At 46.4% G+C, this 13526-nt stretch overlaps 1 protein-coding gene across 1 annotated transcript; it reads left to right on the top strand.

The window, feature by feature from the left end:
- The first annotated feature begins 7145 nt into the window (after positions 1 to 7145).
- Positions 7146 to 9781, top strand: LOC119322234. Its single transcript, XM_037595732.1, has 2 exons — positions 7146 to 7328; positions 7676 to 9781. Exon 2 carries the CDS (start codon positions 7699 to 7701, stop codon positions 9256 to 9258), a length of 1560 nt encoding a protein of 519 aa, XP_037451629.1. The 5' UTR covers positions 7146 to 7328; positions 7676 to 7698; the 3' UTR covers positions 9259 to 9781.
- The last annotated feature ends 3745 nt before the right edge of the window (positions 9782 to 13526 follow it).

Below are 13526 nucleotides of genomic sequence, written 5' to 3'. Positions count from 1 at the left end.
CTCGGTGGGGTGAAGGTCATTGGGTGCCTCTCATGCCTACTGGCCGGACCACGAACAACTTGCGGGGCAGAATCCAAGGGTGAAAGATCGACAAACATATCTGAATCGGCCGCTACAGAATGATCGGGCCTATTTGCAGCACGGGGCGTGTTGTCAGCGGTATCAGCCGCAGCTTTCATGACAATCTTCTTGTTTGGGCTGTAGAGGACACCCACATTGACTGGGAGCCTGGAAGTGTGCAGATTTAAGCTGGGGATTTCCACTGCGGGTAAAGGCGCAGTCTGCTCCGGGCGTTCACCTGCGTCGCTCATGCCCGGCTTGACACCTGCGTCAGTTGTGCTCCGGTCTTCCGGTTTCTCCATCATATTGCTTTTGGCAGGTGGAGGGAACAGTGTGGATGCAGGAACATAACCAGACTCATCTCTCCTGCTCCTAGATACATCCGGTGCGTTGGGTATGTCTGTTGGTTGCTTGCGGGGGCTACGATGCCTAGGTGGAAGACCGGCACGCGAACCAGTCGCCTTAGTAGTATCTGCACCGACAGGAGCTGGAGCTGTTGTGCCAGGACTCTCACCTGTAGATGGCATATCATTGTGAACTGCCGCCTCAGCCGCTTCTGTCGTGGACATAGGAGTGCCACCACGCACGTGCTTGGAACCAGTGTCAGATGAGCGGGAATCTTCCTTGCTTAGGTTCGTCTCGGAGGCGTCCACTTCAACGCTTGCTGTTGGGGTGGCATGGCTCACAGCTGCATCCTTCATTGCCAGAAGAGTTGGCAATATTTCAGTTGTCCTGGCAGATACTGACTCGTCACTCCCTGATGTACGGATGCCTGTTGTTCTAGCCTGCACATCTGCAGCCGCCGGGGATGGTCGGCCACTTGCATCAGAGTTGGTGGGAGCGGTTGACGGTGCAGCAGCAGTATTGTCGCCTGGCACCTCATGTACATCTGAGTTTCCCCCCGTTGACAACTTTGAATGCAGGCGTTCGAGCGGGTCCTTACTGATATGCTTGGCCCCGCGTGTAGTAGTCTTCTTCATCCTGCAAATAAAAAATAGAGCACATGAAAAAGGTATTAAAAATGAACAAATATATGTCTGCCATGGTAGAAAATCTTTAAAAAAAATGAAAAACAAGTGGAAAAGCTGGTAGTTGCCATGTAAGGGAACGTGAGTTGCCATGTGTCATAGTTAGCAGTTGCCATACAAAATCTAGCAGCAGTTGCCATGTTAGCCCACTTGAAGAATGATAAAAATGTCTGATCTGCCATGAATGCAATTTCAATCCTAGGTGTGGGATGAGCTCACAAGCCAACAGTAAAGATGGCAGTTGCCATTAGGTACAGTAAAGTTACCATTTAGCCTAGATGCCAGTTGCCATGTAAAAACCAATAGGAGTTGCCATACACTTAAAAAAGGAAGGAAAAAATCATTTGGAAAACAGCAGTTGCCACGTGGGGGGCGATGACAGAAGACAATGTGACAAGCTAAACGGATGCATTGGAAAATCAAGAAAATATTAGCGCTATGTCAATGAAATCGCATGCAAAAACCTACTTCTTGACTGCCTTCCTCAGGTCTGGCAACACGACAGGATCCCCGGTGTTGGTCGTCGTCGTGCGAGGAGATGACCTGGTGGAAGGGGTGTCACCGGCAATGGGGGCGCCTTTGTCCAATCGAGCAGAAACACGGATTGGCGTTGGCGCCTGTTTCTTCGTAACTGCTCGTCCACCAGCTGTCGGCTCGCTGCACGTATGAGATGGAGGAAAAAAAAGATGGCAATTGTCAGAAAGCAAACTCGTTGCCGCACTGGACAAAAACAAGTGCAAAAAAAGGATGAGTCTGTTCAAAGAAAATAGACAAAGTGAAACACTAAAATAAAAGTCGAACCTCTTCCTGGCAGCTACGGGATCGGTCCTAGACCTCTTGCCAGGAGAACCCTGCCCAACACCCTCTGGAGCCCTCCCCCTCTTTGATGGCAAAACCCCCTCGCCTCTTGCAGACGTATGTTCTTTGACTTTCTCCTGTTGGGGGACATCTATTGCATCCTTGCCCTTGTTACCACTTGTGCGAACTTCAGCATGTTCATCATCATCGGTGTACTGTTGCACATTCTCCATGTCATTATCGTCATCCCTGCTGAGACCAGCATCTCCACCTAGTTCATCTTGTGTGTCAGCAGGCTCTTGGGAACTGTTGTAGTCATACCGACCACGGCAACTGGTTGGCTGATGTGTACATTCTGGGACAAATGAAGTGAACTGCCTCGCAACCGCGTCGCTGTCAGAGCAACTGAGGGACGTCCACCCCTCAACCAACTTCCCAAGCAAGCCGGTCATTCTGGATGCAAACTGCCCTATTAGATGCTCAACAGGTGCCCTCGCCTGTGCACGAAACAAAGAAGCATCAACAACCACCCGTATTGCAATCACTTGCACGACATCAAAAAATACTCCACGACAAACCATAGATGTAGATCTTTTGATTACGTCAGCAGGGCAAGATGGAGCTGAGTGCACGTCCATCCACTTTCCAAAGTTTTGAGGCCCCCCAAACACGCTGTAGTCTATAGCATGCTTGGCCATCAGCTGGAAAGAGCAAAAAAATAGCTAGGACGTAAGAGAGAGAATGTAAGTCTCAGCACGAATAAAAAGAGTTGCCATGTGGAGTGAGACATGGATACAGTACTCAGACAGCCATGGATAACAAAGGTAGTCATCTCTTATGAACCACATACAGTTGCCTCATGCCAAATTGTAAGCATGCCGTGTGGACAAAGAAACCAGAACTAACCTGCAGTTTTCCATATGTGGTCTCAGTAGCCTTGTCTGCGGCAAGCATAGCCTTGACAGCGTTGATAGTCCACACAGAAACAGAAAACTTGTGCGCAGGCGGCGGGCCTCCAGTCCCAGTGAAATCCACGGTGGACAGATCAAAACAGTCGACGTACATGAGCTGATGCAAAACAATTTTAAAAAGAAAGAAATATCAGTTGCCATCATGGGTACTGTGTGGAAAAAAATAGGATAATATATGTTCCCATGATAATCAAGTTGATGTGCATGAAGAAGAGAAGAGAAGAAAAAGTTGCCATCTGCATATGCTAATTGCCATCATAGTGTGATAGCAGTTGCAATGTTGCTATGATGGCAGTTGCCATCATAGTATGATGACAGCTGCCATAATAATATGATGGCAGTTGCCATATTGTCATTACGCTAGTTGCCATCTTGTCGTTATGGCGGTTGCCATCTTGTTATGATCAGGTTGCCATCTTGTTATGATCAGGTTGCCATGCATGAATAAAAGTGTGTTAAAAAACAGTGTTCACAGAAAAGAACTGGTAAAAAAATACCATTAAATGCAGTCGACAACCCTTTTGGTACATCTTATTTGAGAATGCATCGTGCAGGAAGTCGGCAATAAACTTACACCAATTCATGTTCTTCATATTTTTCAGATCCGCCTGCACCACACAAAATTTCAGGGCAAAAAAAGTTGCCGCATCAGAAATCAAAAGGAAAAAAACATCAAAAAACACTGGCAGTCACTAGCTTCACACATGACATCGGAGCCAAAAGATTGAAGGAAAATAAAGAAGTGAATATGGATCATTCACCAGGATGGGGAAGCATTTGTTGCTTGGGCGAAGAGAAGTGGTCGGCGCGAAAACAGCTGAGATGAGGTACATGAGTAGCTTCATCTTGAAAACATCTCCATGCGTCGTCATGGCCTGCAGCGAATCTGCCACTGCAGACGTGTTCGGCATGGATTCCAACCCAGGAAACAAACGGGGGAACAGCGCTTCCTCGATCTCATTATTGACCTCGTACGGGACTTTGATATGTCCACGAGGCACACCCAAAGTGCAGAACACATATTCCTCGTTCAACGGTAGTCTTCCACGTCCCGGGATCACGAATTCCCTAGAGGCGGGGTCGTAGATCTCACCAAGCCAGTCGCATACAGGGTTGACAAGGTTCGTGCACCGGACATCCATCATAGCCTGCATACCCATCTCAGCAGCATCTCCCTTCTGATCGTCGGTGAATTTGTCAGTCAACGCAGTCAGTTGTTCTTGGGAGGCTCTGTTGCGAATACGTTTCTTCTTCTGCAAAAAATAGACAAAAAGTGATAAGTTGTTGCCGTGTTTTGCGAAAAAGTGATCAGTTGTTGCCATGTTTTGCAATGTCATGAAATTTTAGTTCGTGTCAGACGACTGCAAGCTCGAGGTGTCACCCACTAACATAAAGCAGGACGAGGGGGGATGTGTGGACATTTACCTCATCACCCTCTTTTCTCCGTGCAATTGCCCGATTACGCTGTGGTGGATCCATAAAATCATCATCATCATTTTGATGATCGCCACGAGCCATTCTGCTGAGATAGGAACAGACCAAATTGTCATGGTGGAAATGTAAAAATGCAAATAGGCAAGCATCTAATCAAGAACCTGAAAAAATTGCCACAGTGATAACTGCCACAGCAGCAGAAATGTGCTAGGGTGAAATTGCCGTGCTGAAATGCAACACATACTACAACAAAAGCAATGAAACCAAATCTAATCACGAACCTCAAAAATTGCCACAGTGTGTTCAGATAGCACAAAGTCTTTGTGGCAAAAAACAAAAAAAAATTGCGCCTGCAGTACAATGAATTTGCCACATTGTACTGACTATAGCATGGCAATAAACATGATGTGGTCAGCCAAAAACTTGCCACATGCAAAACATATGAATGGCATCTGACACAATTGATATACAAATTTGGTTGCCACATTATGCAGCCAATTTGCCACAATGGCCTATCTGTAGTATTGCAACAGACAGTGTGTTCACATTATATTTGCCACATGAATATACTATCCAAGTGGCAACAGACACACTTGATGTGCACATTAGTTGCCGTCCAGTGCAGTTGGCTGCTGAAATTGCATTAACTACCGAATTGTGGCAACTATCACAGTGTGGCAACTATCACAAATCATTCAGAAAAAATTAGTTGCCACAATGAAAAGGCATGTTTGTGGCTACTATCACAGTAATTCAGCAAATTTAGTTGCCACGTGGAAGAACATGTGTGTGGCAACTATCACAGTCATTCAAAAAAAATAGTTGCCGCATGGGAAAGCTTATGTATGGCAACTATCACAGTCATTTCAGTAATTTGTTGCAGCATGGGAAACACACGTTTGTGGCAACTATCACATTTGCTCAGGAAGTTAGTTGCCATACAATCATGATAGTTAATCAACCTACCAAGTTCGCCTCATACAACAGTTTCAAAACCCAACTAACTAGATCTAGGGTTCAATGGTAACTACAGCGACTTCAAATTCAACCTCAAAGTTCTTCCCTAAACTGATTCCAAACACAAATTCGAACCAAAGCGCATCAAACAAACCGGGGAACACCTGCCCAATCCAAGGGCAAGACTACTGCGTGCATCCGGACAGGCATAACCACACCGACGAGGCCGCCGCCCTGGCGGCGACGAAACTACCCGGTGCCACCAAAAACGGCTAGCAGACGACTTCGCCACCGGCGGGAACGCCGACGCATCGCCGAATCGCCTGAATCTCTACGAATCCCGATCGACGAATCGAACAGGGAGGGAAGGGGGGAAAATGCAGGAAGGGATTGCGAGAGTTGTAGCGAGCATTACCTTCAACCCACGGGCGCTCCGGCGAAGCCGCTCCGTTCCGGCGAGCACCACCGACGGCCGCGAACACCGTCGATTCTTCCGCCTCCGCCGTCGCCTTCTCCCCTCGCCTTCTCCTCCAATGGTCTGAAGTGCGAGTGGGTTCGGCCAGTAAATGCGGTGCGGGGTGAGTAAATGGAACCGTGAGGGGAGAGGGGGCAGAGGTGTGCGACGTGTTTGACGTCAACCGTGGTCGGAGCGTGGCGAGCGGGCGCATTGCAGTTCCACCGCACGCCCCGAGTGGCAACCGCTGACCGCGGGAGGGCAACCAACGTGCGGGCGAACTGTCTCGCCCACCGCACACGCGCTTCGTCCTACGTGGCGCAGAAAACCGACTGGATTGTGCCAAGATTCGTGCATAAAGTTGCCAACGGTGATGCTTGCGTGTGGTCGAGATGGTGAACGCCCACACGTGTGGGCGTTAGCTTTTCCGTTTGAAATTTAGTTCCGACCCCACACACCAAATCTTTTTACATGCAAAAAAGTGGTTTTTTTAATATTTAATTATTTGTTTTGAATTTTCTCTTAACCGGGTGCAGATGAGCCTGGCTTCAGAATTGGATATTCGAGAGGCTTGTCACTCAACCCAATGACCTAACAAAAAAGTCAACGTACCTAATAAAAAATAACTAACCCAACAGAAATATAGTTTTACCAAAAAACCTAAATACTAGTGTTATTACTAGTTAAGGAGCTGGTTCCAGACCTAAATATGAGATATTCTCATTTTTGCGAACTTTTTTGAAATTATGAACTTTTTCAAGTCTTGAGTTGTTTTCAAAAACACAATTTTATTTTTTATTTTTTTGAACTTTGTTTGAATTCGTGAACTTTTTTGAATACATGATTTTCTTTTGGAAATCAAGTCAAGTTAAAATGATGGTCAATGGTCGAGCCAACAGTCAATGGTTCAAGTCAACGGTCAATGTGTCAGTCGATGGTCCGCAGGGTCAAGTCAACAGATGAAACCAAGTCCCTAGAAAAAAAAACAAATCAAACTTATGGCTGGAGTGACCCGACCAGCTAGTGTCCATGGGCCGGGCCACAAGGCGCTGCGGTGAGCACCGGTTGGCTTCTGCGGCGCCGAATGGGAGGTCTCGGTAAATAGGTCCCATGAACATCCGTCGAGATGGTTGAAAACAATGCAAGCGACAGCAGTCCGACACGGATCTTGACGCGTCCAGATCGGAGGGCTATGGCTCAGTCGATTGAGAATTAACAAATCTCGTTGTTTCATTTCTGTATTTTCAATGAAGAAGACACTTCCAATCACGTGGAATGGACCGGGCCGGGCGTTGACTCCAACGACCGGAATGCATACAAAATTGTGGAAAAAATCAAGCACGAGGCCAAACCAAACGCGTCCTTCTTCTCCTTGGCTCAACGGCGACAGAACTGCTGAGCCCCCAATAACAATAATCCAGGTCTATACATCACCTACACACACCACGCACACGGGCCTTCGCCCTTCCCAACCATGGCGGCTATATATGAGTAGGTGATGACAGATGAGAGACAAGTGAACCACAGCGACTCCCTCCATCGATGTGAGCGGCCGTTGTAGCTATCATCAATCTTGGTCAGCGCGCGCGCACAGCAGCAGTTAAATTGAGGCCTGCAGGTGGTCAGGTAAGCTCATCAATCCCTCCTTATGATAAGATGCTGCCTCCTCCTCCTCCTCCTCCTCCTCCTCCTCCTCCTTCTTCTTCTTCTTCTTCTTCTTCTTCTTCTTCTTGCACAAATACAAGGAGCTCGGTTGAATCGTTTTGTTGTGGAAGATAAGATAGATGTGACTTTTCATGCATATTGTGTGTTTTTGTATGGAATTGGCCCCCTCTCGTCCTTTGATCACGCTACGCCACTGTATGTTGTAGTCATGCATGCATTCCCATTCCTTGCTTTTTCTTATTATGCCTATTATAGATAATCCATGGAGGTAGCAATAACAATTCATTCTTTGGCTTTATGATTTACAGATATTTTTACAACAAATTAAGCGATGTTTGGAGGGCCACTGCCCGTGTGGAACAAATGTGCGATCCAAGTCCTCGTACTACTCAGCTTCGGTCTGCAAATCATTCTCCTTATCCTTGCCTCTACCCGCCGGCGCAGATCCTCCACCTTGCCGAGGATCTTCCTGAGGGTGCTCCTTTGGCTCGCCTATCTCATGGCCGACTCCACCGCTATATACACTCTTGGCCACCTTTCCATCAATGGTTGGTTGCCCGAACACGAGCTGGTGGCATTCTGGGCGCCATTTCTCCTCTTACATCTTGGTAGCCAGGACAACATCACCGCCTACGCCCTCGAGGACAACCAGCTCTGGCCACGCCACCTTCTAACTCTTGGTGTCCAAACCGTTGGAGTTTGTTATGTCATGTATAAACATATGACCCACGAACCAGCCATGGTGGTAGCAGCCAGCTTGATGTTCATGGTTGGTTTCCTCAAGTACTTGGAGAGGACATGGGCCCTCAAGCGTGCCACCCTTGACAATATCCGAAGCTCGATCAAGGCTCAACCCTCTAGGGATGCGCCGGTAGGGTCAAAGAAAAATCATACACGAGACCCGGATGAAGAAGAGCTTCTGTTATTTGCTCACCATGTGCTCCCAACTTGCATGGCTGCACTGACTGATTATTCTGAGGATTCGGGTAAAGTTTCCCGACATTGGAAAGGGGGGCATATTGGCAAGGTAGTCGAGATGGAGCTCTCCCTCATGTATGACATCCTCTACACCAAGGCAACGATGATCCACGGTTGGTATGGCTACTTTCTCCGTGTCATCTCACTGATCTCCACTCTTGCTGCATTACGGTTGTTTCATTTCTATGGTAAACATGGTCATGCCAAAATTGATGTTATTATCACCTACATCTTGTTTGGTGGTGCACTGTTTCTGGACACGGTGTCGTTAGTCAAGGCTGCAATGTCAAGCTGGACATGTGATTTATTGGAAAATAAAGGAGGATGGGCTAAGATGCTTTGTAGGAGAATTCAGTCTTCCCGTCGGCTTGTGAAGGCGGCATCTAGGAGAGGGTGGTCAGGATCCGTTGGGCAGTATAATTTGTTTGACGTGTGCTCTCGTGACACGACCAAGACAAGCATCAGAGTATTACGGATGATGAAGCTCGATGATTGGTGGAAGAAATATCAGCACAAGGGGACCTTAGTGATTCAAAGGGATGTCAGGGAGTTGTTGTATGAAGCGATATGGCGGGCGATTAAGAATAATGATGATCTCTCTGGGCTGTTCGACGTGAAATTACCGGAAGGTAATATCGAGCTTCAGGATGTGATCTTTGTCTGGCACATCACCACCAATATCGTCCTCTCGTATCCCGAAGCAAACACAGTACAATCCCCGTGTGTGGGGGCGATCAAGGCCCTCTCCAACTACATGATGTATCTGGCCGTGGCACGGCACGACATGCTACCAGCCCTTAAGGTCCGCAGCATGTGTGAGCAAACCAGCGATGCTCTGCAGGACATATGGAGTGAAGCGACTTCGTGCCAAAGGACGGCAGGTTTTGGCCCATACTGCGTGCCCTGGATATAAGGAGGCCGTCTTGGTACCACGACTCCGACCGCCCGTATACTACGGTCATCTATGGAACCTTGTTTGCCAAGGAACTGCTACCTGAGGCAGTGGAACATTCCGCCAATGAAATCCATAGAAGTGCACGCTCGGAAGATCGCATGGATAAGCGTTGTCGTAACATTCTTTGGCGCATAGTGCCTGAGGCATACACAACTGGCAATCTGTCTGTGGAAGTGCTTCTAAAGCTCATCTTGGACGCATGGGTGCGTATGCTTGTCGCTGCGTCAATCAGATGCAGCAGGGAGTCCCATGCCAAGCAGCTCAGCCGTGGCGGTGAGCTCATAACCATCGCGTGGATCTTGACAGAGCACTTCCATAGGCCTGCTCGTCGGTGACATGCTAGCTCATCACAAGTCCTAATATTGCGAGGTTGAGCAGTCCTTCTCCTCCATGTAAGGAATACCACTTTATTCAAGTTTGTAAGAGAAAAATATTTGCACGCATGTTGGTCCAAAGTAAATCAAAGCTCGACCAACTTTTTCCCCTCTGTACGGACACACATAATATCTTGTTTATTTCATCTACAAATTGAGTAAATTTCATCCATCCGACATCAAGTCGCGAGGCGCGATCACTTTCATGCATGACGTTGTAATTAAAGTGAATACAAGCCGACACCAATAACTGCAACCCAAAAAGAAGAAGGGGAAATCGAAAAATTCCAAGGTAGCCTCAAACTGTTGCCACTGCTGCTGAAGAGGACATCGATGATCAGAGGTTCTCCCTCCGTCCCATAATATAAATACGTTTTTCAAGAATCTATGTATCACCTCAAATTGATACAAATTGAGTTTCACATGCATGGTGAGCGAGCGAGTCCAAGTAGTTTTCACCGTTTTTGAGTGACTCTTTCGTCTGTCTGCCGTGCACAATAGAAAATATATTATGGCGAGGTAACGATGGAAGATGAAACGAAGAGAGGAGGAAGGAAGCATGCAGCTGCAGGAGAAGGGAAGAAGAAGAAGATAAGGTGTGGCTTTGAAAGCAACAGGCTAGGCTAGCTGGTAAGAGCATTATTGGTCCATCGTGCTTTATTCCACAACTTTTGTATGGTGTCCCAGTCTCAAGAGCGTGAGCCACACGATCATTTTCCACAGCATGAATGGATCATTTCCCACAATTTTCCTACGGTTGTCCTTGCTCACGGTGGCGGAGGTGGTCTTCAGCGCGGGCGCGGTGCCTAGTTGCCAAGGTGATCATAGGTAACATCACACATATCAAGACAAGATGAGTTCACAACCTAATAAATAAAGTGTTGCATGACACCGCACATATGTTACTCCTCAATATACATGTAGTAACATATGCATGTTACTAGTCTAACTTACTCCCACTAGTAGAAAAAGGGGCTTTTGTTCTGGTTGGTAAGGCCCTTTAGTCCAGGTTTTTGACCACATATCACATGGGAAACTTATTTTATTTTATTTTATTGACATTTCCATCATTTTCTTTTGTTTTTTCTAAAACTGAAAAGGCGGTCCGGGGGGAGGGGGGGTTAGAGTTTGAAAATGGGACCTTTAGTACCGGTTCGTGCCATGAACCGGTACTAATGCCTCAAAGCCCATTAGTCCCGGTTGGTGGCACCAACCGGGACTAAAGGTCTAATGGGCATCACACCCTTTAGTCCCGGTTCGTGGCACCAACCGGGACTAAAGGGCCCAGGTGAACCGGGACTAATGCCTTAGCCCCACGAATCGGGACGAATGCTAACATTAGTCCCGGTTCGTGACTGAACCGGGACTAATGTGAATACTGCCCTGTGACCAAAGCCCTGTTTTCTACTAGTGTCCCCACTATAGATAGTCTAATGCCTATTGTTCTGCTATTAAAAAAAGGTGAAAGCAGCAATGAGGCAAGCAATCGACACCCATCCCACCCTTCATATCTAAATTTCTGGTGAATATTTGGAGTAAATAGAAAAAAAACTACCACATTACGGGCTATGTTATAAAAACTACCTGTTTTCTTAATTTTCCAAAAAAAACTATCACAAATCTGGTTTGCTGTTCCAAAAAACCCTAGTTGTCGAAGCGTGAAGTTTAACCCGCGTTTATGACAGATTGGGTCAACTCATCAGGTAACCATTATATTGGACCGTTAGTTAATTGTCATGACGTGTGGAGCCCACATGTCGATCCCTACAAAAAATAAAAGCAATCAGGTCTCTGTCATAGTTTTAAATAGCCGGCTATAGCCTCGCTATAGCCTTTTCAGCAGGAAGCTGCTAAATGGTCGCCTTCACAAATAGCCCGCTATAGCTAACACACACACGCGCGAGATGAACTGAAGGAGGAAGAAGACCTACGCGAACGCAGTGAACAGAGAGATTTTGCGACGCGCCAAGTTTGCGTCTTTTCTGCTTCTACCTTTTATTCCTTCAGATCCTAACAAGCCGGCCTCGATCCGTTTAACCCGTGCGATCCCACGGACGAGATCGTGGCCAACGATTACATGACTGACAAGGAAAAATAACCACTAGTCCTATTCAGCCGCAGCACGAACACAGCGTACCTCTGGCTTTATTTTCAGAAAGTTCAGAAACAACAAACAGGTTCAGGTTCAGTAAGATTAACACAACAGGTTTGAAAAAGGCATGGCGCTCTCCATGGTAGACATGGCCGCCATCTGAGCTTCTTCTCCTCCGCCTTGCTCTATCTCGCTCCCGTCGGCCCCGACGCCATGGCTGGAAGCTGCGTGCTACTGCTGCTCGCCGCCGCTGCAGCAGCCACGGCCGGTGGAGTGGAAGATTGCTGCTGCTGCTGCTGCGGACAGCAGGCCACTGCTCCTTTTGGCACCGCTAGTGCTCCTTCACGGGCGGTCATGCATTCCTTATCGACGCCGCTGCCGCTAGTGCCCTGAATGATAGTGTTGCTGTGCTGAATGACCACTTAAACTGAAGTACTACATGGGCTATACTTGTTATTAAAACTGCTTATAATTCCTACTACTTTGGTTTGTACTTTGTAATGATAGGATAGCATGGTTCGCCAGGTTTTTGCCCTATTGTCTGTGTCTATATATGGTGATGAACATGATGAGGCATGGACAGCGGGTTTTCCTGGCTTTGCTACAATCCTCTTTTTTCCCTACTAGTTTGTTAAGACATGTCCTCTCTATAGCGTCCTAGGTGCTGCAACCGCAAAAAAAAAAAAGGATTCAATGTTCATGGTTCCATAAAGTTCACCCAGGTTCAATCCTGAATTCGTCCTACTGTTGGCAAAGCAAAAAAAAAATGCTTTCAACAAAACGAAGCAGTTATCTGCAGATAGTTTCCTTTGATGAATCGGGCCCAAAAGACTGACACCAATATCAGCACGATCTACAGTTTGAGACACAATGCACGATTTTGCACGAAAACTCACCTACCAGATGAGGGTGGCGCGGTGGATCAGCTCGGGGCGGCGGGGTCGACGAGCAGCAGCACGCGGTGGGAACAGATGGAAGCATCGCGTCGGGGTCAGGGTCGGGGGAGCTCCAGATGAGCCTGCCCAGCAGCGCGTGTGGGTACAGCCTCCTTTATTTTTGTTTCTTTTTATGTTTTCAGTTTTCCTATTTTGCTTTATTTTTTACTTTTGTTTCTTTATACTTTAAAATATTCTAAATATATATTACAAAAGAATCTATAAAAAATATTTTAAAAATGTTGACCAAGGATTTGAAAAATGTTAAACGTGTATAAAGAAAATGTTTATCAGTCATACGAGAAATGTATAAAAAATTGATCATGTATTCATGAATGTTAATCAAGTATTTGAAAAATGCTAATGTGTATACAAAATATGTTTACCATGTATTACAAAAATGATGGGAAATTTTGATCATTTATACAAAAATGTTAATCAAGCATTTTAAAAATGTCAAATTTGTATAGAAAAAATGTTGAGTATTTGTTAAAAAATGATTGAATATTCTGATCATGTATATAAAATGTTAGGCAAGCATTTCAAAACGTTAATCAAGCATTTAGAAAATGCTACATGTGTTTAGAAAAAATATTCAGCATGTGCATACATAAAGCGAGCAACTTTTTTGTGCCATTTAAAAATGTTCACCGGTGTCCTGGTCAGTCGCCATGCACAAGTTTATTGTACATCTCGCCACAGTTATTGTGTCATGCCTTTGTTGTCTCCGGTGAGTTTCGTGGATCACGAATCGGCACCACCTTTTTCAGCTCAGGCTTGTGTCATGCCATTGGTGCTACGCGCCTCAAAAGTACACTTCTGCTT

This window comes from Triticum dicoccoides, chromosome 6B, assembly GCF_002162155.2.
Source record: "Triticum dicoccoides isolate Atlit2015 ecotype Zavitan chromosome 6B, WEW_v2.0, whole genome shotgun sequence".
Lineage (NCBI taxonomy): Eukaryota > Viridiplantae > Streptophyta > Magnoliopsida > Poales > Poaceae > Triticum > Triticum dicoccoides.
The sequence above is the reverse complement of the archived record's forward strand: the minus strand, read 5'-3'. Positions and strand labels throughout refer to the sequence as shown.

Coding starts and splice junctions, on each gene's coding strand:
- LOC119322234 (XM_037595732.1), top strand. CDS start 7,699: ATGTTTGGAGGGCCACTGCCCGTGTGGAACAAATGTGCGATCCAAGTC.